The sequence below is a fragment of the Mesoplodon densirostris genome, chromosome 16 (assembly GCF_025265405.1).
Source record: "Mesoplodon densirostris isolate mMesDen1 chromosome 16, mMesDen1 primary haplotype, whole genome shotgun sequence".
Taxonomy (NCBI): domain Eukaryota; kingdom Metazoa; phylum Chordata; class Mammalia; order Artiodactyla; family Ziphiidae; genus Mesoplodon; species Mesoplodon densirostris.
This window is the reverse complement of record NC_082676.1, coordinates 23,589,614-23,617,285: the sequence shown is the minus strand read 5'-3', so window position 1 is coordinate 23,617,285 and position 27,672 is coordinate 23,589,614. Positions and strand designations below refer to the sequence as shown.

General features: G+C 49.1%; 1 protein-coding gene across 20 annotated transcripts in view; it reads left to right on the top strand.

The window, feature by feature from the left end:
- EPB41L1 (erythrocyte membrane protein band 4.1 like 1) overlaps positions 1–27,672 on the top strand; it is a 142,424-nt gene that overhangs the window by 76,618 nt on the left and 38,134 nt on the right. For all 20 annotated transcript variants that reach the window (XM_060078311.1, XM_060078313.1, XM_060078330.1 and 17 more), the window contains 9 exons: positions 9,834–10,024; positions 10,934–11,098; positions 13,035–13,139; positions 13,750–13,792; positions 17,123–17,198; positions 22,896–23,114; positions 25,451–25,538; positions 26,077–26,229; positions 27,500–27,597. In XM_060078311.1, the coding sequence (XP_059934294.1) occupies positions 9,848–10,024; positions 10,934–11,098; positions 13,035–13,139; positions 13,750–13,792; positions 17,123–17,198; positions 22,896–23,114; positions 25,451–25,538; positions 26,077–26,229; positions 27,500–27,597 (1,124 nt within the window). In that variant the 5' untranslated portion in view covers positions 9,834–9,847. The remainder of the gene's footprint in view (positions 1–9,833; positions 10,025–10,933; positions 11,099–13,034; positions 13,140–13,749; positions 13,793–17,122; positions 17,199–22,895; positions 23,115–25,450; positions 25,539–26,076; positions 26,230–27,499; positions 27,598–27,672) is intronic.

Sequence of the window (27,672 nt, the reverse complement as noted above, 5' to 3'; positions counted from 1 at the left end):
TTGGTTACGTGGTTGACAGCAAGTCGGAGGTGGTGGGATGTAGCAGGATCGAGGGGGAAGGGCATAGGGCTGTGAGTCAGCAGACCTGGGTCCATGTCCTGGCTCTACTCAAGCTGAGTAGCTGTGTGACCTTGGCCAGCTGAGCCTGCCTGGGGAATAAACCTACCTATCTTGGGTGACCCTTGTGGAGCTCACAGGAGACGAAGCCTGGAAGCTCATTGTCCGACTCTCAGAGGATGTCTCACCAGAGGGAGGTCTCTGTCTGCCTTTGCAGTCGTCAGTGTGGTCCAAGCGGGAAGCATTTCTCCTTTCTGATGCTGTTACTCTGCAGTTCTGGGCATGTCACGTGGTCCCCGGCCTACAACTTCACATCAGTCTGTGGCTCCGCGGTGGCACGTGAAACCTTTGGGCAAGAAGCCAGTGCTGACGGGTGGCAGCCTCTTCACATTGCTTGGTTTTATTTAATGCGGTGCCTGGGTACCACAGGCCTCTGACAAATTGCCGTCTCCCCACTGCCGTGTGCGGACCTGAGCATCAGTGGGAATGACTGCAGGCCCAACTCCTGTTTCCACCCCTCTGACTCCATTAGGGGACCGGCTGGGAGGGCAGCACAGTCCCCCTCCTCCCTCCTCACAGGCGGTCATTTCATTCATGTCCACCTGGAGATTGTCACTCAAGGAAGTGAATGTTCCGTGCTGGGGAGAGCCCGATGGCAAGTAACATCATCCCCAGAGGGGAAGAATAGTAGACTCTACTCAGCCATAAAAAGAAACGAAATTGAGCTATTTGTAATGAGGTGGAGGGACCTAGAGTTTGTCATACAGAGTGAAGTAAGTTAGAAAGAGAAAGACAAATACCGTATGCTAACACATGTATATGGAATTTAAGAAGAAAAAAAAATATCATGAAGAACCTAGGGGTAAGATGGGAATAAAGACACAGACCTACTAGAGAATGGACCTGAGGATATGGGGAGGGGGAAGGGTAAGCTGTGATAAAGTGAGAGAGTGGCATGGACATATATACACTACCAAACGTAAAATAGACAGCTAGTGGGAAGCAGCTGCATAGCATAGGGAGATCAGCTCGGTGCTTTGTGACCACCTAGAGGGGTGGGATAGGGAGGGTGAGAGGGAGGGAGACGCAAGAGGGAAGAGATGTGGGAACATATGTATATGTATAACTGATTCACTGTGTTATAAAGCAGAAACTAACACACCATTGTAAAACAATTATACTCCAATAAAGATGTAAAAAAAAAAAGAATAGTAGGCTCTCTCTCTCTCTCTCACGGCGTTTTTTCTTTAAATTCTTTTCTTTTTCTTTTCTGACTCCTAAGTAATACATGCTCATAGTAGGAAAATTGTGTAACACAGAGAACCCCCTTTAAAAAGCCCCCAAAATTCCTGCTCTAAGGGAATGGTATTGTTAACATTTGAGCCTTTAGACTCAGAACTCAAGATGAGAATTTCTAATATTTCTTAAGCACTAACTGTGGGTTTTGGCATGTAAGTGCTTTACGGGCATGGTCCGATTTTGTTTTCATAGTAAACCTGTGAAGTGGGTAAGATTATCATCGTGATTTTACAGATGAAGACACTGAGTCACAGGGAAGTTAAGGGAGTGTTCAAGGTCTCCAGTCTCCTATTTTATCCTTAGCCACCAGACTAGACTGCCTCTTCCCAATTTCTCCTCCCCTCCCTCTCTAATTCGTATATCTATTTAGGGTCAGGTGATGTATCAATCAGCTTCTGGCAGAAAACAGAATTCCACTCAGATGCTTCAACTTGGAGAAGTTAATAAAGCTGCGAGCAGGGTTAAGGGAACCCACAAGGGGTACCTGCAAACTCACAGTGACAGAAGCTATTACCTCCCTTTGGCCTGAATGAACAGAGGGAGGGAATAGTGTTACCAGAATTCAGCGATGGCTGGGCCTGTTCAAGGAGCTGTCACAGAGCGGGGGTTCAGCCACCACCAGAACCACAGGAAGGGCAGTTGGGAAGATATACCCCTGTCCCTCTCTGCTTCCACCCTCTGACCTCCTGCCAGTGCCTCCCATTGGCCAAAGGCAACCAGAGGTTAGCAGGCAAGGAAGTTCAAAGGATAGTCCAAGGGCTCATCCTCCCGCTTCTTTGAGCAGGGCATGGTTCTGGGGGTGCAGATGAGGACCAACAGCCCAGGAGATGGTTGTAGGGGGACGGGGAAGATGTACTCCCTGGTTTCCCCCAAAGGAAGAAGGATTATCCTGGTAACTCTGATCATTGAAAACATCATTCAGAACAGAAGAATCTCACTTTCTGCCTAGCATTCTCTTTGTTTTGGTGTTTTCCACACCCTGTCCATTTCTTTCTCTCTCCACTCCTTCCTACTGTTAGTTCCTACCTGGTTCAGCATTCCCACAACACCTGGGTAGAAGTCGTCAGTGTCTTGGATTTAGAACAGAACCTTCCTGGCTAGGGAGTGATTGTTCATGACCATGGGCACTCGTGGCTGTGTGTGCCCTCATGCTGTTCCATTGCTATGTGTATGTATGCAAAGGCACGCTTCCGGTACACATGTCGTAAGCATCTGTGATATACTCTCCCTTGGCTTTAGTGTGACTGTAACTTTTGTGTTTCAAAGTCCTTTTGTTCTCTGAAACATCCTTTCTCTACACAGCCCTGCTCTGAAGTGGGAGGACAGGAGCTCTCATCCTTATTTGACAAATGGGGAAACTGATGCTCAGAAAGGGGAAGTGACTCACCCAAGGCCCATCAGATAGGAAGTGGCAGAACTGAAACAAGAAACAGTGGTCCTGATTTTGAATTCAGCTCTTCCAAGTGTATTTGCCTTTCAATCTTGGGAAGTTTTTCCTTAGCCAGCTTCACCCCTGGGAGAAATTATTCAGCACGAACCCCCCTAGGGCTACTGAAATGTCATGTAGTGGGATGGACTTTGGAGCCAGAGAGACTTGGCACACCTTATGACCTTGGGCAAATCGGTAGAACTCTTTGGGCCTCTGTGTCCTCATCAGTAAAATCAGGAGGATAATGATCAGGAGTTTGGATGGGAAAGTCAGCTGCATAAGGTCTGATAAGTTGTCAGGACAGGCTGGCTGGCTGGTAGCCAGAAAGGCTCCTGAGGTGAATGCAGCCCAGATCTCTAGACTTGTCTCATTGGTGTTCCATCCACCCATCACCCATGTGTTTTTCCATTTATCCAACTACCCATCCATCTGACCCCAGACTCCCTGGGTTTGAATTCTGACACTGCTATTTACTGGCTGTGTGATCTTGGGCAAGTTACTTCACTTCTCAGTGCTTTAGTTTCTTCTTTTGTAAAATGGAGATATTAAGAGTACCTATTATAGGTTATTATGAAGATTAAATGACTTAATTGATGTAACATGCTTAGATCAGTGCCTGGTAAATAGCAAACTCTATAAATGTTAGCTTTATTGTTGTTATTTATTAAGAACTGTGCTAAACCCTGGGGAAAATGGCAAATGAGACAGATATGTTTTTTTTTCTTTTTTTGGGCCACGCTGCACAGCTTGTGGGATCTTAGTTCCCTGACCAGAGATCAAAGTCAGGCCTCCTGCGGTGGAAGCGCAGAGTCCTAACCACTGGACCGCCAGAGAATTCCTGAGACAGATAAATTTTTGTCTTTGTGGAGTTTATGTCCTAGAGGAGGAATAGAAACAAATAAGTCAGTCAGTCAATCAGTGTAAGTTCCGTTTGTGAACTTATGAAAAAACCAAACCCGGCATGCTTGCTTCATGGGAACAGAGTTTCTGTTTGAGGGGCGATGAAAATTTTGGAAATAGATGGTAGTGGTTGTTGTACAACACTGTGAATGTAATTAATGCCCCTGAATTGTTACACTTAAAAATGGTTAAAATGGCAAAAACAAAATAAAGCAAAACTGAAAAACCAGCTATAACCAAAAAATCGAAGGAGGGACCCACTTTAGACAGAGTGGTCAAGGAGCACATAGATTGAGATCTGAAAGGTGAGAGATGTCAAGAGACAGGGGACAAGCCCACTGTCCCTGCAGAGGGACCATTAAGGGCAACCCTCAAGACCGGGGCAAGCCTGGCGTGGCTGAGGTGCAGACGGAAAGCCAATGTGACACCGTCATCACAGTGATGGTGGCAATAGGGGAGGGGATGTAGTGGGAGCTGAAGCAGGGGCTGTGTGCAGGGACCCGGAGCTTTGATAAAGAATTTCTGTTTTATTTTGATGGGAGGTCATTGGAGGTTTTAAAGAGGGCATCCAGTGGAGTTTTGAAGAAATCCTTGTGGCTGCTCTGTGGAGGATAAACCCTAAGAGGGCCCGAGTGGCTACAGGGAGGCCATGGAAGAGATAGGGCAGCCATTCAGGCAGGAGCTGAGAGAGGGTTGGACCTGGACGGAAGTGGGGATGGAGAAGAAGAACAAATCCAACTTACTGGGCTCCGAGATGCTGAGTAATGCTAACCCTGGTGGGACAGCTTGATGTATGAACCGGTCGATTCATTTTTAATGAGAGGTACAACTGCAGGCCCAGTGGATATTGCCTCTTCTGGGCAAGGACACCCTCTCCCTGCAGGCCACCAAGATGGAAAGCCACAGCGTCTGAAGGCTGCTTAGCGACCCCGGAAGGCAAACCCGGGGAACCAGCCAGTGGTTGCCATGTTGAAGAGCATCAGAGTCTGACAGCCTGCTGAGCTGGCCCCAGAGGGGGCCAGGCAAGCACGCTGGGCCTCACTGGGCCCCACTCTTCCAGACAGGGCTGGCGCAGGCACTGTCAGAATTTACCTCTCTGGCTGACCTCTCCCTTTTCTAATCCTGTGCATTTGGCTTTTCATATGTTAGTGTCATCAGTTAGGCTTTGCCGGCCTCTGTCTCCCTCTATCCATCTGTTCTGGGTGGGCACTTCTTTTTTTTTGTTTTTTTTCTGGCCGCACCATGCGGCATGTGGGATCTTAGTTCCCTGACCAGGGATTCAACCTGTGCCCCCTGCAGTGGAAGCGTGGAGTCTTACCACTGGACCACCAAGGAAGTCCCTGGGTGGCCACTTCTAAACTCCTGCTTTGCAGACCACTCCCCACTCTGGCTTCCCATTACTGCTTGTAATTCTGGACCCTCTCAGGGTTGTTTTATTGGGTGCCCTCTTTATGTTATTTTCCTGAATCTCCAGCACCCCCCTGAGAGGGAGGGAGGACTATCTCTGTTTTTTTTAAATTTAATTAATTAATTTATTTATTATTATTATTTTTTTTGCGGTACGCGGGCCTCTCACCGCTGCGGTCTTTCCCGTTGCGGAGCACAGGCTCCGGACGCGCAGGCCCAGCGGCCATGGCTCACGGGCCCAGCCGCTCCGCGGCATGTGGGATCCTCCCGGACCGGGGCACGAACCCGTGTCCCCTGCATCGGCAGGCGGACTCTCAACCACTGCGCCACCAGGGAAGCCCCTATCTCTGTTTTATAGGTGAGGTGACCTAGGCTCAGAGGAGTGAAGTCACTTGCCCAAGGTCCCAGAGTGAGCTAGTGGTGGAGCCGGGCTCCGTGTCTAGGTCTGACTGACCTGGGTCTGCCCCCTGCCTTGCTGCCCTGCATGGAGGGGTCCATGAGATGACTGTGTATGGAGTCCCTGATGCTGGGCCTGGCCCGCAGTGGCTCAGCAATGGGAGTCTTGCCCTTTCCAGCAGAGTAACACTTCTGACTCTTGCAAAGCTGCCAGCCCCCATCCCCCCACCGCACTCCTTCCCTTCTCCCTGACTCCAGCCTGTTCCTCCTTCCAGGCTGGGTGGAGCTCACCTTTATAGGCTTCTTGTTCCAAGAAGTCAGGATGTCAAGGCTCCTCCCTGTCCTCCGCACAGCCCTACTTATTCCCACATCTAGGCGTTTGCCCACATAGTGACTCAGCCCAAATGCCCTCCCTGCCATCTCCTGTCTAGATTCTCCCTTTTTTCAAAACCTAACTCCCTCACCCTGCACTCCCTACCCTATAAGTCTTCTTTGGGAACTCCAGGCCATACTCCTGATCATCAGGTCCCAGAATCTCCTAGAGGCTGAAATGGACACTGGCAAATCCAAGTCACATCCTGGGTGAGTATCATCCTCCCGTGTTGCAACGAGCTCCACAGGAACCAGCACGTGTCCCTCTGGGTCCCCTACAGCGCCTGGCCGGCTTGGCCGCCCAGCGGGCTCCATCAGTCTGTGCTGACCTGGGCCTGGGCAGGACTGTGTCCACGTGACTGACTGTGGTAGAAGCCAAGGCCAGGTTCTTGGCTCACTTTCTGTGCCCCAGTGAGAGAACCATGCCATTATCCCTGGACTTGTGAGATACAGAAGGATCTCATCATAGGTTTCAAAAATAATAATGTGATTTTTCTTTTTAATTCATAACTTTTTTTAGAGTTTAAACAGATTTTATTTATCTCTTTCTCATCCTGTCATACCAGGCCATGTGCATTGGAAAAATTTATTTTTTAACTTCTAGTTTTTTTAAATCATTCAAGAAATCTCCAAGTATAGTAGAAAAAATGAGAACTACAGTTAAACAGAAAGAAGAAAAAAATAATTTGTGTACCTGCCTTCTAGAAACAACCATAGTTAATACTTTGCTGAAATGTCTGTAACTGTATGTGTGCATTAATCAAAATAGGGTCAATCTGTACAAACTGCTGTGTATCATGCTTTTTCACTCTGGTGAAAATTTTCCACGATTCCATGATTTAAAAAATATATATATATATTTATTTATTTGGCTGCATCGGGTCTTAGCTGCAGCACACGGGATCTTTCGTTGCAGCACGTGGGCTTCTCTCTAGTTGTGGCGCACGGGCTCCGGAGCTCATGGGCTCAGCAGTTGGGGCACATGGGCTCTCCAGTTGTGGCGTGTGGGCTCTGCAGGGCGCAGGCTTAGTTGCCCCATGGCATGTGGGATCTTAGTTCCCCAACCAGGTATTGAACCCACGTCCCCTTCATTGCAAGGTGGATTCTTAACCACTGGACCACCAGGGAAGTCTCTTCCATGATATATATACGTGTGTGTGTGTATATATATATATATATATATATATATATATATATATATACACACACACACACACACATATATTTTATTTATTTATTTATTTATTTTTGGCTGCGTTGGGCCTTTGTTCCTGTGCGTGGGCTTCCTCTAGTTGCAGCGAGAGGGGCTACTCTTCGTTGTGGTGTGTGGGCTTCTCATTGTGGTGGCTTCTCTTGTTGTGGAGCATGGGCTCTAGGCGCTCGGGCTTCAGTAGTTGCGGTACACAGGCTCAGTAGTTGTGGCGTGCAGGCTCTAGAGCGCGGGCTCAGTAGTTGTGGCACACGGGCTTAGTTGCTCCGCGGCATGTGGGATCTTCCTGGACCAGGGCTCAAACCCGTGCCCCCTGCATTGACAGGTGGATTCTTAACCACTGTGCCACCAGGGAAGTCCCACTCAAGCCTCTTTTGCTCTCTGGGTCTCACCTGTAAAAGAAGAGGAGAAGACTGATTATCTCAGAAGGCTTCCAGCTCCTTTCCTCTGAGGTTCTCCCAGCACCAGGCAGTCATGCCAGCAGCCTCTGCTGGAGACCTGGGTGGTGAAAGACTGGGATATTTATTTAAGATTACTCTTCTGGCTATTTCCAAGATGAGGCAGGCCCAGGGAAGGTTCAGAGAGTACGGGCTGAAATCAGACTGAGGCAGAGGTGAGAGTAGATGCGCTGGGCTCCCTGGACCCATGAGGGGCATGTGGATTTTGCTTCTCCCAGCACAAAACATACAGATTAGTCTATGGGTTCTGGTTGTTTTTTTTTTTTTTTTGAAGCAAACTTAAGCAGGCATTTATTTTAAGGGTTCTTCCCTGTAGGCCTTATCTAGCATTATGGCTGATATCCTCCAGTGAGGGCTTAGAAGAAATCCAGAGCCAGGCAGATTTGTCTCACTTTGACACCATGAGGCTGTGAGCCCCCCGGAGCAGCTCTTCTTGCTTTGAGCTCTGGCACAGAGTCAGCACTTAGTGTCATATAAGCAACAGAGAGCCTTTATTTAACTATGGCTGTAAATTATACCCTTAAAGCCCGGGGTAATGACGTGAGTGGAAAGCATTTTTGGGTGGGGATGAGGCAACGTGGACCAAGGCCTTCCCTTCCTCCTCATCTTCTTAACAGCGGCATCCGTAACAACAGACCCTCTCATTTGTGCTATGAACTCCAGCTTACAAAGTGTTCCACTCATTATCCACGAGGTGGGAATTGAGGATGCTCGTGACCTCTCTGGGGCCCTAGAGATGTTGGGTGGCTGAGTGGGGTGCTCAGGGCCCCCGACTTTCTGTCCAGTGCCCCTTGCTTTGGGTGGGGCTGGTGGCCCCTGGAAGGCAGGGGGAGAAACTGAAGAATAAAAAGGAAACGTGGGGCTGGGGCTTGGAGCCCCAGGTGAATCCTGTGTCTGTCTGTCTAACTGCCCATCCAAGGCCCCATGGTGGGTGGGGTGAGGGAGGGACCTGCCAAATCTCATCTGGATCTTTCTCATTTAGTATGATGGATTCAGAGGAAAGCTTTAGACTCAGGGGTGAGGGTTCCTGCTCATTTCTCTGTTACCCGGTTTTAGCTCCAAACTTTTTTTTTTTTTTTTTTGAGAGGTTTGTTTTCACCAATGGGGGTCAGAAATGGGTGCTTTTGCCTTCCTAAAAACAAACAAACAAACAACATGGGTTAAAAAAATAGATGTATTTTTAAAATTATACAAGTAATTCCAAAGTGTATGAAGTAAAAAAATGAAGCTCCCTCTCTTATCCCACCCTGTGGAACTCTCTCTTTTTCCTTTATCTACTTCTGAATTATTAACCTCTCTTAACAGTTTGGTAAGTATCCTTTCAGATCTTTTACTACATGTGTACAAACGCAAAGATGTATGTATTGTTGAGGTTATTGGTATTTTTTTTAATATAAAAATGGGACCATGCCATCCTTTCTTTCTCTCTCTTTGTTTCTTTCTCTCTCTCCTTTTCTCTCTTTGCAATTTGCTTATGCCAAAGAGCAGCTGGGCAACAGGTCCTTGATTCTCTGAAATCTCCTCACTTCCTGCTTTGAGGGGGAAATGATAAGAATAGTCAGTTGCAGAGATAATTTCTAAGTCCCTCGCTTTTTGGATGAGTCCTAGTGAGACCAACCGACTGCCCATTTGTGGCAGATGTGGAGCCTGAGCCCAGTTCGCCTGACTTTGACATCATCAGGGCTATGTGTTTTTTAAGAGTACCTTCCTGCGTTATCCCTTTAAGTACATCCTGACAACATCCCTGTGAAGTCAGGGGGCAGGAATTATTGAGGCTTGGGGCATGAAGAGCCTTGTCCGATGTCAGGGCTGGAAAGGCCGGGAGCACAGGGCTCTTTGGGTTGAGTTCCATTTATCCCACATTGATTGAGGGGCTACCGTGTGCCAGGTGCTGTAGTGGGAGAGACAGCCTGGCCAAGGGCCTGCCTGGAGGTGGTCACTGACTGTCCCTGGTGCTCTTGGCAGAGTGGGGCCCCCTGGAGAGACTCTCCTCGCCCTTAGGAAGGGCCCTGATTCCAGACCTGGGCCAAGAGCTTGGAATCCCTGAGGAGCTATATGGGCACAAGGGTGGATGGGGGTCTGTGACCTCGGCTGTTGCCACCGACCCCTCACTTCTCATGACTCTGTCCCCATCCTCACTTCCTCTGTCTCTCCCCCGCTCCCTCCTCCTTCTCTCTGTGGCTCTTTGTCCATTTGTCTCCATCTGTCTCTCTCCGTGTGTGGCTCCTGTCCCCCTCGCACCGTTCTGTCGCACCATTGCTGCCCCTCTCCCCCATCACATGCTCTCTCCTTTGTGCCAATGCAGGCGTGCTGGTCACCATGACAACAGAGACAGGCCCAGATTCTGAGGTGAAGAAGGCCCAGGAGGAGGCCCCACAGCAGCCTGAGGCAGCCGCCGCAGCTACTACCCCTGTGACCCCCGCAGGCCACGGCCATCCCGAGGCCAACTCCAATGAGAAGTATCCGCCCCATCAGGACGCTCGGCCTGCAGAACAGGTGTGTGCCTGAGAGCAGGGGATCCCTCTTCCTGCCCAGCCAGTCCTCCAGAAGGGAGGCAAGAAGGAAACTGAGATGTATTATTGACCCATTACATGCCAAGCACTGTGCAGGGGGCACAGTGTTCATTTCTGTTATTAATTCTCTGAGACCTAAGAAGGTAACTATTGAGTTCCCCATTTTACACTTGGGGAAACAGAGCCTCAGCAGGATGAAGTGAGTTACCCAAAGTCACATTGCTATAAAGTGACCGGAGTGCAAGTTAGATCTAGATCTGATTTTGAAAATCGGTGTTCTTTCAACCTTATTTTCCTATCCCCCAAGGCTGTCCATTCTAGCGGGGCAAGCCCAGGGTGACTGCAGAGCCAAATTCATCACCCTAAAAAGAGACAGGGGACTTGGGGGTTCATCTACACATTGAATTCACACCTCCCCTAATTCACAACTGGACCAGAGAGGGCAGGGACTTGGCCAAGGTCATTGAGGGTGTCAGTGACAGAGTTAGGACCAGTGGGCAGGGCTCTGACCTTTCCCTCCACTAGATCAGTCCCAGCCTCATGCTAGACCCAGTGACAGACCAAGGAGGAGGAGACCATGTCCTGATCACTCGTGCACTGTTCTAGGCGGATAGGACGGCTCTGGCCTCTGGGTTTGGTTTTTGTGGGATGCTCCCGCCTGCAGGGGAGCAGTGGACCCCTCGTATGAGCCCACCCATTGTACGCAGAAGCTCTGGCTGTCTTCCTGCACACACCCACCATAGACCGTGGTCACCTGGGGGGTCTTAGAGGGCAGTGGCTCTCATTTTGGGGTCTGTCTGAGTCCCAGCTGCATCCTTATTGCATCTCATTTGGATGCAAGGCTATGGTTTCTAGCCCGCTGACTAAACCCTTCCCTTGGTTGGACCTGCAGAGCCTAGACATGGAGGAGAAGGACTTCGGGGAGGCCGATGGCCTGTCAGAGAGGACCACGCCCAGCAAGGCCCAGAAATCGCCCCAGAAGATCGCCAAGAAATACAAGAGTGCCGTCTGCCGAGTCACTCTGCTCGATGCCTCTGAGTATGAGTGTGAGGTGGAGGTAGGGAGCACCACAGGCCCCGCCCTCGGTCGACCGTCCTCAGAGCCAGGACAGGCCTCTGTGCGCATTCAGCCTGGGCCAAGCCAGAGGGCATCCACTCTTCATGGAGGCCTGGACCGACTGCCACGTCCTGGGGAGATGACCCGGCCAGCCCTCCTTTGCACAGATGGTGGCACCAAGGCCCACAGAGGGCTCTTCTGATTGCAGATAGTGTTAGCGAGGCACAGGGCTGGTGCCAGGAAAAGGCTGCTCAGGGTGGCTGTACCTCGGCAAGGAGTCACCGTTTCGGGGCTGATCTGTAGCCTGGTAGGACCTGGGCTCTTTCATCTCACCCAGGAGACGCTGAGGTTTCAACCAGAATCATTTTCACGTATATAACGGGTGTGGAGAAGGGTTCTCCCTGTGAAGCACCCTATCCAGGGCACCAGGACAAACTGGTCACTCGAGGCTTCCATGGTGAGGTGTCCCCCAGGCACAGGGAGGTGGCCCATTGGAAGGACCCTCCCCCCCAGGCCGTGGAGACACCCTGTGGCATGGCTCTGGCCCACAGTGGGTGGTTGAGCAGACACCTCCTCTCTGGGGTCAGCCCTCCTGATCCCACATGTAGCATCTCCCTTTCCTGTACAGGCTGGAACTCCCACCCGAATTCTGAGCTCTCACTCGCCCCCTTCGAGGTTCTGCCCCAGTCCAGGCACCATTCCTGGCCCATCCACATGTATGGAAGAGTCCAGAGGGTGGCCTTACTGCTGAGAGTTACAGGACCCACCTCCCTTTCTCCCCCGATCCCTGGTCTTAAGGGACCGACTTCTGAGGCCTGGGAGGTTGGCTCTGTCGTCTTTGCCGGGTTGGGTTTTTTTTTTTTTTTTTTAATGTTTATTTCTTCCATAGAAAGATTGCAGGGTGGATACCTGTAGGACACCTTGCCTACTCCTGGGCAAAACAAAGGGATATCTTCTCCCTCTTTCCTCCTGCCCATGGTGGCCCCAAGGTGCTGTTTCAGCTGCCCTAGAAGAGTGTAAGGGTTTGGCCGAGGCCACTCTCTCTGAAGGTCTCCTCTAGGCCCAGGAATCCCTTGGTTTCCCAGCTGCTCCCCGCGGTCAGGTCTGGTGCCATTCCCCGGTGACCTAGCCAGACCTTGCAGGGACCTCACCCGCTCCCTGGAGTCCGCTGCCTCTTTGGGTAGTGACTGCTTCACACGCCCCCTGCCCCGTGATCCCTTTATTGATGTTCATCCTCACCCCTGTGGGTTTGGGGTACCCAGCTAGGTTCTGAGCTTTGTCTTTCTGAATCCTCAGTACCAGATGGTGTTCAGAGAGGCACCACGCCTTGCTGATGGGAGTTGGGGGGAGAAGGTGGCTCGAACAGTGCTGCTTGCAGCTAAGGCTGATTTAGGCTCTGTGAGCCCCTGTGGAACCTCACTTGCTGCCTGGGTAGAGGTGATGATCCCTTAATGTAAGGGGAGGGGCCAGGGGAGGAGAGTCACGCTGTGATCCTGAGTCCCAGGCCCTCCCCTCCTCCCCTGCCCATGTCCCTCACATGTCAGGTGGCTTGTCTCTTCCTCTCACACTCAAAACTCAGACTTTTGGTTTTCTGCTCCTTGGGTCCAACTTAGCCTGTTTCTCCTAATCACTGTACAGGAAGGAAAAATCAGTCACTGCCCCACCCCACTCTGGCTTTCCCCCAAGCAGGTCTGAGTTCTAGGAGGACCCCAGGAGGGCTTGGAAGAAGGCAGTCGATGGGCTAGGCATTAGTGTCCCCCCAGGATTCCTTAGGACTTGGAGAGCAGAGCCCGGTGGGTGGCAGGAGTGCTGAGATCCTCCCCAGATGCTGGAAACCTCTTGCGGGTTTTCACGCTGTCCTGGTGGAGCCTGGGGCATCTCCCCGCCCCACCCTGAGGTGTGTTCCGGCCTCACGGCAGCTCTGCTCTTCTCTTCAGAAACACGGCCGGGGCCAGGTGCTGTTTGACCTGGTCTGTGAGCACCTCAACCTCCTGGAGAAGGACTACTTCGGCCTGACCTTCTGTGATGCCGACAGCCAGAAGGTACCTGGGCTGGGGAGTGGGGCTGGCTGGAAGGCCTGCCCTGGGTAGGGGGGATGTCTCTTCCCTTAGGCGCCCATTGGCCTGGCCACATCCCATGGCTTCCATCAGTCCTCAGATCTTCATTAGGTACCTTCTGTCTGCACGCCTCCAGGGTTCAGCCTGCCCTGTCCATCCTCAGTTCTCTGTCTCCCCTGTGCCCCTGTCCTTCCTTGGGGGCCTGCAAGTCAGCCCCGGATGGGTATCTGGAGAGCCGTGGCATGGCTTCCTGTGGGAGCTGAGGCACTCACCCCCAGCCCCTCTTCCCCACCCTTGGGAAGCTCCTGCCTGAGTTTCCTTCTTCCCACCAATCCCACTGCAGCTGCATCACCCGTTCACCGTGCTGCCTCCAAGCAATGCCACGCCCAGGGCCCCGGGTCCCAAACCCTGAGTGAAGCCAGGCCTCATTCCCTCACCTCCCAGTCCCAGGGGAAAGGACCCAGACAGCTCAGCCAGGGAAGGGTGTTCCCAGCTAAGGGGCTGTTGGCAGGCCATTTCGGGACGTTTCTCTCTCCTAGCCCTACCCAAGTGCCCTCCTCCATCTCCCTCTAAAGAGCTCTGTCTTCTCCTACAGAACTGGCTGGACCCCTCCAAGGAAATCAAGAAGCAGATCCGGAGTGAGTGACTTGCCGTGGTTGGAACTGGTAGTGGAAGGGTGGAGGGGGCGCTCCAGGCCTCGAGGGCCCTAGTTGTGCTGCTCCTTCCTCCTTTGGGAAGTGCGTTCGGACCCATGAGTTCGTTTGCTGTGTGTGGCAGATCCTGGGAAAGGCAGGGTATTGTTTTAGACATGAGGAGCCTGAGGCCTGGACAAGAGGAGTCACCCAGCAGGTTAGCAGAGGGATCACAGCTGCCTTCCGGATGGCAGCCCTGGAAAGGACCTGCAGAGTCATCTAGGACAAGGGGACAAACTGATGGCCTCAAAACAGCCACCCTTCTGTCCAGGGCCAGTGCAGGCTTCGGTGATCAGTGACCTTTGACTCAGCTCAGAATCCTTGTCCCCACAGTACTCTAGGCCACTGCCAACTGAGAGGAGTGAATGTGTCCTGTGTTTAATGATGGGTGACTGAGGCCCAGAAAGAGGCAGTTATTTACCCAAGATCACAGAGTGGGGTATGGGCCACGCCAGGTCTTGAGCCCTGGCCTCCCGGCACCATCCTGCACTCTTTTCAAGGCCTGGGTTGAAGACAGATGAGCAGGCCAAAAACCTGTCTTTTCTGGCCCAGAGGAAAAAAAGGCATGTTGCGAGGGGCGGGGCAGCCTTCAAACGCCAGAAGGGGGAGGTAGGTAGCCTCAGCCAGGGGGCATGCAGTGAGTGGGGACTTGGAGCCTAGGGGCAGCGATGCCTCCACTGGGGGCTCCTCCCCTTGGCTGTGCTTGAGCTTCCTGGTCCCCTGGCTGGAAAGCTATAGCCAAGCCTGTTGCCGTGACAGCAGGCAGCTGGGCCTAGGGATGCCAGCTGACTATGCAGGAGGGGGCTTGAGGGATGCTTCCTGTCACCTCCTGTCAGTTGGAGATAAAGAGGCAGGCTCACGGACAGAGCCCCCTTCTCTGGGGCCAACAGGGTCCTAGGCCTGGCCTTTCTGCTGTCCCCAGGAACCCCAGCCCAGCTGGGAGGCCTGGCTCTCGTGCCTGAAAGAATCAGAACACACACAGTGGCTGAGAGTGTTTGAGAAGGACCAGGACCTTAGAAAAGAGAAGCTGCTGACAGAATCTTTGGGTCTCGGCTCCCTCCCCAGGACAAGAAGTGATCCCCTCGGGTTATGAAGGAGGAGGGCTTCCTCCTTTATTTAGTAAAGCCACAGTCTCTGTTCCTACCCCTGCAGTTTCCACCCATTCACCCCAGTTCTGGCTTCTGGGGCCCCCACAGAGCAATTTTTTACCCATTTTCTTGATTTGTGACAACTCCAACCTTCTGAAGGTGGCACCTGAGTCCTTATGTCCTGGCCTTCAGAGTTGGGTATGTTTCCTCCCAAATCTCAGGGCCCGTCACCTAGGGCACTGGGGGCAATTCCTCCACCTCTCTGGATTCCCACATCTCCCTAGCAAGTGGATTAGTGATTACTGCCTCGTTAGGTGGGGATGAAGGTTCAGTGATGTGAGTGTGGACAACAGCCAGCACATAGTAGGTGCTTCACATAGTAGGAGGCAACCTGGTGTGATGGTTAAAAGGACAGACGCGGGAAGTAGACTGCCTGGATTTGAATCCTGACTCCATCACTGCTTCTCGTGTTATTTAATTGCTCTGTGCCTCATCATCTGTAAAGTGGGGTTAACCCTTATCTTTAGGGTTGTTGTGAGGATTAAATGAGTTATTAGGTGTTCAACACCTAAAAGGTGCCTGCCCACAGTAACACCCAGGTTGTATTAGCCATTATTATTATTATTAATTATTACCATTATTCTCTCGCTCTCTTTTTTTCTTGGCTGTGCGGCTTGTGGGATCTCAGCTCCCCGGCCAGGGATTGAACCCGGGCCATGGCAGTGAAAGCCCGGAATCCTAACAACTAGGCCACCAGGGAACTCCTCCATTATTATTCTTGAGACAGGGATTGTTTCCCCTTGAGGCTGCTGTTTCTAAGGAGTCAGCTGCAGTCAGGAGCCTAGGTTGTGGAGTCATATGATCAGAGGCTTAGACCTGTTTTCTATCGCTAACTAGCTGGGTGATCCTGGGAGAATGACTTAACCTCTCAAAACCTTCATCTATTAAAAGGAAAGTCTACCTCAGGATCACTATAAAGATTAAATTCCAAAAACACGTGTAAAGTTCTTAGCAAGCCAAGCGACCAGCACTTAGTAAGTGTTGGAGGCATGACAGCTGTAGGGTGAAGATGGTGATGCCCACAGGGACAAGGATGGTAGTGATGGCATGGCCTCCCGCCCTTCATGTCCACAGCCCTGCCCTGGACGGGCCCCTCTTTCTCACTTTGTCAGAGGTCCCTTTAGAGCATGGAGCCCAAAATGTCCCAGGGGTGGTCTGACCATTGTTCTGGATTATGGCCTTTCATCAAGGCCTCCTCCCTCCCGCCTCTTCTTAAGTGGTCATCCCTCTTCTTGGTTTGCAGAGCTTGCTTCAGCTGAAACCTCAGCGTTTATTTTTCTCTACCTTGTAAATGTGTACCATTGATTTTTCATATCTAAACGTGGAGGTTAACATTTATCCCTGTGAAACGTTCTTTGTTACTTTTAGCCCATCATATTTGCTTTTGGGTCTTGTTTATAATCCAATTCTGCCATCTGAGATGGAGTCAACATTATATAGGGCAGAGTTTCGCAACATGTTTTCTGAGAAACTTTAATCTGAAAGGATGTCCTGTGACAAATAGATGCAACAGGTCAAATGGATTTTGGGAACTCTTGAATGCATGTCCTCCTTCAAGAGGTGCAATGCACAGTAGCAGAGTGAGGACTCTGAGAAGTCCAAAGTTAGGAAACCTGTTTAATGTGGTATTTTCTAGATTAATTATCTTCCCATTAATATCCTGGGGCACAGACTTTGGTGTAGAGGGAAGAGCATGGGCTCTGGATCCAGGTGGCCTGGGGCTGAACCTCAGCATTGCCACTTCCTAGCTTGTGACCTTGGACTGGCCACTTTACGGCCTGGGCCTCACCGTCCTCATTTACAAAATGGGGATAATCATAGGACTTACTTACAGGGATATTGTGAGGTTTAATGAAGCAACGTTTGTAAAGTAATTAACAGCATGCCTGGCATGCACCATTGTTTTCTTTCTTTCTACCTTCCTTCCCACTGCTAGTTCACAAGTCTGTTAATCTGGGCCTCAGTCTCCTCATCTGTCAAGTGGGAATAATGTGCCAGGTTCTCTTATTGGATTGTCCTAAGATGATTGTTATGGGAAGACTGAAAAATTGCCCATGGCATGGTGCATCTGGGACATCCACGGGGGAGATGGGGCCTCTCTGATCTCTCCCCTATCTTCTCCTCTCAGGCAGCCCCTGGAATTTTGCCTTCACAGTCAAGTTCTACCCCCCTGACCCTGCCCAGCTGACAGAAGACATCACAAGGTGAGGGCTGGGGAGGGATGGTGGTGGAGGGGGATGGACACAGAGCCCTGGGAGACACAAGGTGGTATATGGGTACATGATGGCAGGTGCAAACCCAGATGCCTACTGAGGCCAGGCAGACAGCATCAACAAGGGAAGCCAACTCAGTGCAAGAGAAAGTGATGCAAACAGAGTGGTTGGCAACTGACCCTTGACTTCAGAAGGGCGGTGTCACAGGGAACAGTGGGGCTCAGTGTGAATTCAAGAGGACAGATGCCACTTAAAACAGTTGCTGTTCTGCTCGGGCAGTCACTGCCATGTGGGGATCAGGCCTGATAGTTGGAGTGAAGCTAGAGATTTGAGAGTAAAAACCACACTTTTTAAATATTGGCAACTAATTTAAACTCTTAAAAAGCATGGTGTGGGGCTTCCCTGGTGGCGCAGTGACTGAGAGTCCGCCTGCTGATGCAGGGGACGCGGGTTCGTGCCCCGGTCTGGGAAGATCCCACATGCCGTGGAGCAGCTAGGCCCGTGAGCCATGGCCGCTGAGCCTGCGCGTCCGGAGCCCGTGCTCCGCAACGGGAGAGGCCACGACGGTGAGAGGCCCGCGTACCGCAAAAAAAAAAAAAAAAAAAGCATGGTGTGGGCCATCTCTGGGTAGGATAAACCATACATGTCTGAAGGTGAAGGCTGATGTGCTGGCTGGACCGCCAGGTTTTAACTTTGGGGATAGGAGGGATAAGAACACAGATGCCTTTGCAAGTGGGAGTTCAGTCCTGTGTGCTACTCTGTGCACATGGCAGGCGTGTGGGAGTCAAATGAGGCATGTGACCACCCCAGGGAGGCAAGCCAAGGCTGCTGGGGTGAACGTGGATTGTAGGTGCAGGCCTTGTGCCTCAGTGCCAGTAGATAACAAGGCTTAAAGATTAGAAGGGGGTGCAAAGCATCTCTCAGGATGAGCGCTTCCTTGGGGCTCATCCTGCCTCTGAAATCCAAAACAGGGAGGGGCCTTTCTCTTTATCTAAGCCCCTTCCAAAGAGGTAGTCTTACTTTACAATATCCTGGGGCTGCGTCATCCGTGTGCTGGGCCCTAAACACCCACCAACCATAGGAAGTGGCTTGGAGTTATTCCTACAGCAGGAGAGGGAGCTACTAAGACATCCTCTGTCTCCCATTGGGTCCCTCCTTAATCTCTGCCATTTGCCAGGCAATGGGCCAAGGTCAAGATACGGACTCTGGCCTTGGGAGATAAAACAGATACCCCTGGAATAGATCAGACCTGATGCCTTGGCCTCATTAGCCCTGCTCTAATCCCTGAGGTCAGCTTGGGGCCAAGGTGGCAGCCGCAGGGTCTAAACGTCATTCCCGAAAGGGCTGAGAGCTTTAGACCAGTACAGCCCCCATCCCCTGGTCTCGCCCACTGGTGCCTCTCCTCTTTGTGCTGGTCCCTGGACATTGGGCCTCTAGGGACACCAGGAAGGAAGTTAGCCCTGCCCGGTGCGGCTGGCCTCAGAGGATGGGGTGGTAGTAGCAGCTGATTTAGTAAAAAATATTTAGAACCCAAATTAACTGGTCAGAATGACAAAGTGACTGAAATGAAAGACTGATCAGTGTGTTTGGTAATGATTTCTGAATTTGGAGACTTTTGAATGATATGCTTATAAGCCCACACTCGATGCCTGTAATGTTTGAGCTGCTGCTGATTCTGAGCCTCTGCCGTGGCTCTGAGCACACACTGAGGCCGCAAGTATTGTACTTTCGGCCAGAGCTTCAGTTCTGACTGCAAAATAATATCGTGGAGCAGTAAAAACTATACTAAGTAAAAGCCACTTAAAAGGAAAAGAAACATGTAATTGGAAAAAAAATGGTGAAACATAGCAAAGTGGGCAAGGAGGTATTGTAGGCTGAGCATGAACTGGAATATTAAAAAAAATACACAGTAACTTAAAAAGCAATAAAAAGTGCTTTGAAATGGTTCTAAAAATTGTAAAATCATCCAAGTGTGCATGAAAGTTATAAAAAAAATCATGGCCTAGTGATTGGAAATGTTTCTTGTAAACCAATTTGGACAATTCGTTTAGAGCTGGAGCCAAATAAAAAAGTTTTGAGAAAACACTGGCAAACAGGTTTGTCCAGACAGTGGAATATGGTGCAGAAGTTAAAATGAATAAAGTCAGGTCACGTGTGCTGACATGGGAAGGGCTCTAAGGCACATAGTTGGGAGTGAAAAAGCAAGCTGCGTGGTCAGATATAGCATTTGATAGCATTTACATGGTAAAAAACACCCATGAACCAAAACCACATGCATTTTAAAAAATTTGTTTTATTGAAGTATAGTTGATTTACAATGTTGTGTTAATTTCTGCTGTACAGAAAATGATTCAGTTATATATACATATATTCATATTCTTTTTCATATTCTTTTCCATTATGGTTTATTATAGGATATTGAGTATCGTTCCCTGTGCTATACAGTAGGACCTTGTTGTTTATCCATTCTATATATAATAGTTTGCATCTGCTGATCCCAAACTCCCATTCCATCCCTCCCCCACCCCGTCTCCCCTTTGGCAACCACAAGTCTGTTTTCTATGTCTGTGAGTCTGTTTCTGTTTCATAGATAAGTTCATTTGTGTCATATTTTAGATTCCACATGTAAGTGATATCATGTGGTATTTGTCTTTCTGTTTCTGACTTCCTTCACTTAGTATGATAATCTCTAGTTGCATCCATGTTGCTGTAAATGGCAATATTTCATTCTTTTTATGGCTGAGCAATATTCCATTGTATATATGTACCACATCTTCTTTATCCACTCATCTGTCGATGGACATTTAGATTGCTTCCATGTCTTGGCTAATGTAAATAGTGCTGCTGTGAACATAGGGGTGCATGTATCTTTTCTAATTACAGTTTTTTTCTGGATATATGCCCAGGAGCGGGATTGCTGGATCATATGGCAACTGTATTTTTAGTTTTTTGAGGAACTTCCGTACTGTTTTCCATAGTGGCTGCACCAATTTACATTCCCACCAACAGTGTAGGAGGGTTTCCTTTTTTCCACACCCTCTCCAGCATTAGTTTTTTGCAGACTTTTTAATGATGGCCATTCTGACCGGTGTGAGGTGGTACCTCATTGTAGTATTGATTTGCATTTCTCTAATATTTACTAATGATGAGCATCTTTTCATGTGCCTATTTGCCATCTATATGTCATTTTGGAGAAATGTCTATTTAGGTCTTCTGCCTATTTTTTGATTGGGTTGTTTTGTTTTTTTGTTATTGAGTTGTATGAGCTGTTTGTGTATTTTGGAAATTAAGCCCTTGTTGGTTACATCATTTGCAAATATTTTCTCCCAGTCTGTAGGTTGTCTTTTTGTTTTGTTTATGGTTTCCTTTGCTGTGCAAAAGCTTGTAAGTTTGTTTAGGTTCCATTTGTTTACTTTTGATTTTATTTCTATGGCCTTGGCAGACTGACCTAAGAAAATGTTGGTATGATTTATGTCAGAATGTTTTGCCTATGTTCACTTCTAGGAATTTTATGGTGTCCTGTCTTATATTTAAGTCTTTAAGCCATTTTGAGTTTATTTTTGTGTATGGTGTGAGGATGTGTTCTAACTTCATTGGTTTACATGCAGCTGTCCAACTTTCCCAACACCACTTGCTGAAGAGACTGTCTTTTCCCCATTGCATGTTCTTGCCTCCTTTGTCGAAGATTAATTGACCATAGGTGTGTGGGTGTATTTCTGGGCTCTCTATTCTGTTCCATTGATCCATATGTCTGTTTTTGTGCCAGTGTCATGCTGTTTTGATCACTGTAGCTTTGTAGTATTGGCTGAAATCTGGGAGGGTTATGCCTCCTGCTTTGTTCTTTTTTTTAAAAAAATTATTTATTTATTTTTGGCTGCATTGAGTCTTCATTGTGCCATGTGGGCTTCTCATTGCAGTGTCTTCTCGTTGCAGAGCACGGGTGGGCTTCAGTAGTTGTGGCTCATGGGCTGTAGAGTGTAGGCTCAGTAGTTGTGGCGCATGGGCTTAGTTGCTCCGCAGCAGGTGGGGTCTCCCCAGACCAGGGCTCCAACCAGTGTCCCCTGCACTGGCAGGTGGATTCTTAACCACTGCGCCACCAGGGAAGTCCCTCCTGCTTTGTTCTTTTTCCTCAGGATTACTTTGGCAATTCTGGGTCTTTTATGGTTCCATATAAATTTTAGGATTATTTATTCTAGTTCTGTGAAAAATGTCATGGGTAATTTGATAGGGATTGCATTAAATCTGTAGATTGTTATGGGTAGTATGGCCATTTTAACAATGTTAATTCTTCCAATCCAAGAGCACGGGATATCTTTCCATTTCTTTGAATCATCTTCAATTTCCTTTATTAATGTTTTACAGTTCTCAGCATATAAGTCTTTTACCTCCTTGGTCAGGTTTATTCCTAAGTATTTTATTTTATTTTTGATGTTATTTTAAAAGGGATTTTTTCAGCAATAATGGAGCTCCTGTATGTAGAGGATTGGTAACTTGTTCCATGGCGGCAAGAAAGAAGTTTTTTTTTTCTTGCTGTATAATGTTTCAGTTTTAATAATTTTGAAGCACTTGGATGCATTCAGAAATTAAAAATAAAAACCATAGATTAAAAAAATAAATAAAAGGGATTTTTTTTACATTTCCTTTCTGATATTTTATTAAGTGTAAAGAAATGCAACCAATTTCTGTATGTTAATCTTGTATCCTGCTGTCTTGCTGAATTCATTTGTCAGTTCTAGCAGTTTTTGTGTGGCGTCTTTAGGGCTTTCTGTATATAGTATCATGTCGTCTGCATATAATGACAATTTTACCTCTTCCCTACCAATTTTTGTTGTCTGCGTATAATGACAGTTTTACCTCTTCCCTACCAATTTGGATACCTTTTATTTCTTTTTCCTGACTGAATGCTATAGCAAGGACTTGAAATACTATGTTGAATAGAAGTGGTGAGAGTGGGTATCCTTGTCTTGTTCCAGATTTTAGCGAGAAGGCTTTCAGCTTTCACTGTTGAGTATTATATTGGCTATGGGTTTGTCATAAGTAGCTTTTATTATGTTGAGATATGTTCCCTCTATACACACTTTCATAAGAGATTTTTATCATGAATCGATGTTGAATTTTATCAAATGCTTTTTCTACATCCATGGAGATGATCATGTGAAAACCACATGCATTTCTATATGTCCATGGAGGAAAATGGTCTAAACACCACAGGGATAACAGGAGTGACCTCCGGGGGAGGGAGTTAGGACTGAGAATGGACATCAAGAGGAAATTTAGAATTATCTCTAAAGTTTACATTTTTCCCACAATAAGAGTATATTAATGGTATAATTAAAAATACATCACATTAAAAAAAAATACATCACATTAAAAAAAATGGTTAAACCAGCAAAGCAGTCCTAATTTAGCTTGAAATGAGTTAGAAATTGAAAATGTTCCTATAGTAGGAAAAATCCCTCAAACTTAGAAATGAACAAAAATGCTTAACGTTGCACGAAATGTTACATAACCATCTTCTAGGATACATCCAAAGTATTAACACACGACATGCCAGTGTCTGGGAACATTCCTCTTCTGCTGCGCTGAGCGTTGGTCAGTTGGTGCTGTTGGACCAGTGGGCAGCTGTGCTTGGGGGAATCTAGGGAGGGAGTGGCCCCCGTGCCCATGCCAGCTCTCCCCTATGTCCAGATACTACCTGTGCCTGCAGCTGCGGGCGGACATCATCACGGGCCGCCTGCCCTGCTCCTTCGTCACGCATGCCCTGCTGGGCTCCTATGCCGTGCAGGCTGAGCTGGGCGACTATGATGCCGAGGAGCATGTGGGCAACTATGTCAGCGAGCTCCGCTTCGCCCCTAACCAGACCCGGGAGCTGGAAGAAAGGATCATGGAGTTGCACAAGACGTACAGGTGAGAGGGCCTCCGCCCAGGCCTCCCCTTGCTCCTTGCCCTGTTGGCCAGAACCTTCCGGGCTAGGCCACCGGATCGTATGCTGTAAGTGCCCCACCTGGCTCTGCCGCTAACGTGAGGTGTGTCTGAGAGCACATCATCTCATCAGATGGGAATGATGGTAACTTGCTCTGTGACCTTAAATGACTGCTTGGAACTTCAGGTTCTTAAGCTCTTGTACTGGTGTGGTAGTTCCCTGTCCTTGGCCTCTGAGAATCGGTCTCTTTAACTGCCAATTGGAGATGATAATAATGATTGTGTGTCCCTGGGTAAGTGTCCTGCTGGCTCCAGGCATACAAAAGTTTACATTCTAAAGCCAGACCGTCTGGTGCACCTTTTGGCTCTGTCTCTTTCTAACCAGGGGATCTCGGGCTGGTCATTTCACTTGCCTGTGCTTTAGTTTCCTCATTTGTTTAATGGGGGCACTAATAAAACCTATGCTGTAGGGTCCTGGAGGGGCTAAATGGTGCATCTTAGCCACACACTGCATGGTGGCTATTATTGTTGCTCTGTGATTTGAGGGGTTGAGTAGTTGATTGTGCAGTGGAAAGCAGCTTGTGCCAGGAGTTAGAAGATAGTTAACTAGTTGTGTGATTATGGGCTGGGTATTTAACCCATCAGCCCCATTTTTTACCTGTATTTGTAAGGACTTAGATTATCAGTGTTTCTCAACTACTGGTGTTCAGGGCAGGAGAATTCACTGTGCAGGATGTTTGGCATCCCTGGGCCCCAGGCATTAAATGCCCATAACATTGTAACAACCAAAATGCATCATTGTAACAGTCATTGTAACAACCAAAATGCATCCCCCATTTCCAACTCCCTGCCGTGAGGGTGATACCTGCTCCCTGGGGAGACCCTTGGAACTAAATGATCCTTTTAAGCTGGAAGTACTTTGGATTCTAAGTCCAGGCTTGTCAGGGGAACCCAATGTGATAAATGACATGGAAGTGCATTGTAAACTGTAAAGTGCTATGCATGTGGGAGGGGGTATGGTGATATTATCACATTGCTAATAAGGATGGAGGGAATGAGGAGGGTTGCGTCCTGGGGAGAGAGGCCATCTGGAGAGAGGCCCAGGTCCAGAGGTGGAGGAGGAATCATGTACGTGGGGAAGAAAGCCTGCTGGGGTGTGATGGGACACGAGGTCTGGGTGGCAAATGTGTCTCTCAGAGACTTGCACACCAACTCTGATTGGCTAGTAACAGCTGCTGTTGTGTTGTGTTGAGCAGGATACTGAAACCGTGCAGCCGGTTAGCAGTGTCTGCCTGGGCTCTTCGTCCTCCCTGTTGTAGGCAGCAAGGTGTGTTAGGGATTCGCAAGAGTCCTAATAATTCAGAGAGGGAAGTTCAGATCAATATGGGCTGGAGCAATCCTAACGGCCATCCCTTCAGCTGTAACAGCTCTTTTCACTTAAAGCAGATTGACTTCCAGTGTCCAGGTATCCTGCACAAAAGCTCCCCGAGGTAGACAGAGCACAGGAAACTGAGGCTATGAGACAGATGTGAGCGAAGTGGCTGGGAACATGAACCATGGAGCCACATTGTCTGGATTCAAATCCTGACTTTGCTACGTAATAGCTTAGGCAAGTTATTCAACCTCTCTGTGCCATAGTTTCCTCATCTATAAAGTGGGAATAGTGATATCTACCTTATAGTGCTTTATGAGGATTCAAATGAATTAATACATGTAAAGTGCTTGGAACAGTAACCAGCATGTAGTATTCAATAAATGTTACTCAGTAAATGCTGTGAGAGTGTACAGTTTCCTGGCCGCCAAAGCCGAGAAGGAACTTGATGAATTACATAATTCTTCTTTTCAGAAAGGAGATTCCTCCTTTCCTCAAGGGCGATTAAGTCGTTTCTGATACAAGATTCTGCAAAAAATAGCCTTTGTGGGTAATAATTTAGGAGCCCCTGCGTGATAATGATAAGCAATGTCACCCACAGTGGTTTCACTGTTGTGAAGAAACAGAATTTATGGCTCCCATTTAATCCAGTGGCAGAATGAGGCAAAAATCCAGACTCCCGGCTGAGGCCTTGAACGCTTCCTGGAGAAAATAAGGCTGGACCTGAGCTTTGGCAGGAGATGAGAGTTCAGTGGACTGAAGCGGGGGCTAGGGGGGCACTATCCGGCCCTGAGAGCAGAGGTGAGGGACCGGGGAGGCCCAGCCACACTCCTGCTCCGGAAGGCTTGCCTTCCTGGAATCACAGGTTCTGATCGCGGTCCTCTTCGGCTGGCAGGACTCAGGCCTTGGTCCTTCCATCAGCCACCAGTGATCACTTTCTTTCCCTTAGGGGCATGACCCCAGGAGAAGCAGAAATCCACTTCCTAGAGAACGCCAAGAAGCTTTCTATGTACGGAGTAGACCTGCACCATGCCAAGGTATTGCTGCATGCCAGGGTTCCCCTAGGTTCTGGGGGGTGCTTCTGAGGAACTCCCAGGGCCTTCTGGAGGGCTTGGTGTGCCAGACTCTGTGTTACCTCCAACCTGAAGCCTTTTCTCTTCTCATTTCTCATAACTTGATGTTCCATAACCCTTTATTTCCCCATGACCCTTATTATTTTCTCCTTGTATTATATTTATTTATGAATCTGTCTGTGCCGCCGCTAGATGGGGAGCTTCATGAGGGAAAGACATAGGCCTTAACTTATTTCTGTATCCTGAGCATATAGCATATGACCTAGTATGCATAGGGACCCCTAACTGTTTGCTGGGTGAATGAATGATTGAGTCATTGATAGAGAAAATGATTGAACCAGTGAGTGGGTGAATAAAGGACAAAATGAATGAACAAATGGCCCTGTGAGGGATTGGTCAGTGGGGCTCCAGCATGGATGCTCAAACCCTGCTCCTGAGGGCTCATTACAAGCAGAGCTCAGAATGGGGTTTCGGGGTCATGCCATAGTCCCTTCTCACACAGGACTCTGAGGGCATCGACATCATGTTAGGAGTCTGTGCCAATGGCCTGCTCATCTACCGGGACCGGCTGAGGATCAACCGCTTTGCCTGGCCCAAGATTCTCAAGATCTCCTATAAGAGGAGTAACTTCTACATCAAGATCCGGCCTGGGGAGGTGAGCCTGCCTTGGGAATCCCTTCTTCACCAGGATCAACTAAAATGGAGGGGACCCCGGCAGCTGGGCCTGGGTCTTTTCCTACCCAGGATACATGGATGGAGGTGCTGGGTGCTGGGTAGGGAGACGGTCCTCTTTTGCTGGGGCTCTCTACATAGACTTTGCACTTTAGGTATGTGCCTGCACACACACACACACACAAACACACACACACACACACACACACACGGGAGTATACGCATAAAGAAAACCACATATATTCAGGTTATACCGGTCAGGGAATGTATGTCCATGTCCTTGATTTGCTTACATGTGGTACTCAGACAAAGATACACACAGACACACGACTACACACACATGCAAACATGAATATGCCCACCCTCCACATCCCGCCTATCACAAAGTCCACTCGGTTCTACCTCTAGAATAAATGCGAGCCCGTCTGCTTCTGTCCCTCTGTCCACTGCACCAGCCACCGTCTCTCCCCTCCATCCCTACACTGTCCTTCTCACTGGTCTCCCGGCCTCCACTGCCACTCCAGGCCATTTTCCTCCTAGCTGCTGGAGAGAGCTTAAAAGTCCCTTGCATCAGTTCATGTCAAACCCACCCCACTCCCACTCCTCACTTGAACCTTCCTGGAGCTCTCCTTAGCTCTTGGACTCAAGTCCTAACTCTGTCTGGCCACGTGCCTCTGCCCCGCTGCCCCGCGCCCATGGGCACTCCAGCCCCTTCACCCTTCTCCAAGATCCTTGAACAAGCAAACTCTTTCCTGCCCGAGCCCTTTGCATTTGATGTTCCCTCCACCTGAAATCCTCTGCCCCGCCTTCTCACATAGCTTTGGTTCCTTTCCCATCCTCCAGTTCTCTGCTCAGGGATCCCCTGTGTAGACGGCGTTCCCTGATCACCCTTTCTAAAGTAGCACCCGACCCCTGCCCCCCGCGCCTGCGCAGGCATTCCTTGTCACATCACACATCTCTATCCATTCCTTTGTGCCCTTATGAGTATCTGAGATGAGCTTGTTTACCCATGTATCATCACCCCCCACCCCCCCAACCAAGAATCTTCTGTCTTGGTCACCCTGGTGTCTCTGTTGCTTAGCTCTGGACCTGTCACTGAGTAAGGGCTTAATCCAGCTGATTGATTAAATGAATGAATAAATGAACGCACAGGCCAGAGTCATACAGGCCTGAGAAAGAGGGTCAGAAAGGATGGACTGGTGGTGAGAGTGGGCCCAGGCCTTGCTTCTGACCCGCCCTCCCTGGTTTTGCAGTATGAGCAGTTTGAGAGCACGATTGGCTTTAAGCTCCCAAATCACCGGTCGGCCAAGAGACTGTGGAAGGTCTGCATTGAGCACCATACGTTCTTCCGGTGAGCCTGCCCCTGGGGTGTGGTAACGGGCTGAGGCCGAGGCTGTGAGTGGATGTGGGTGACGGCTGTGTTTTG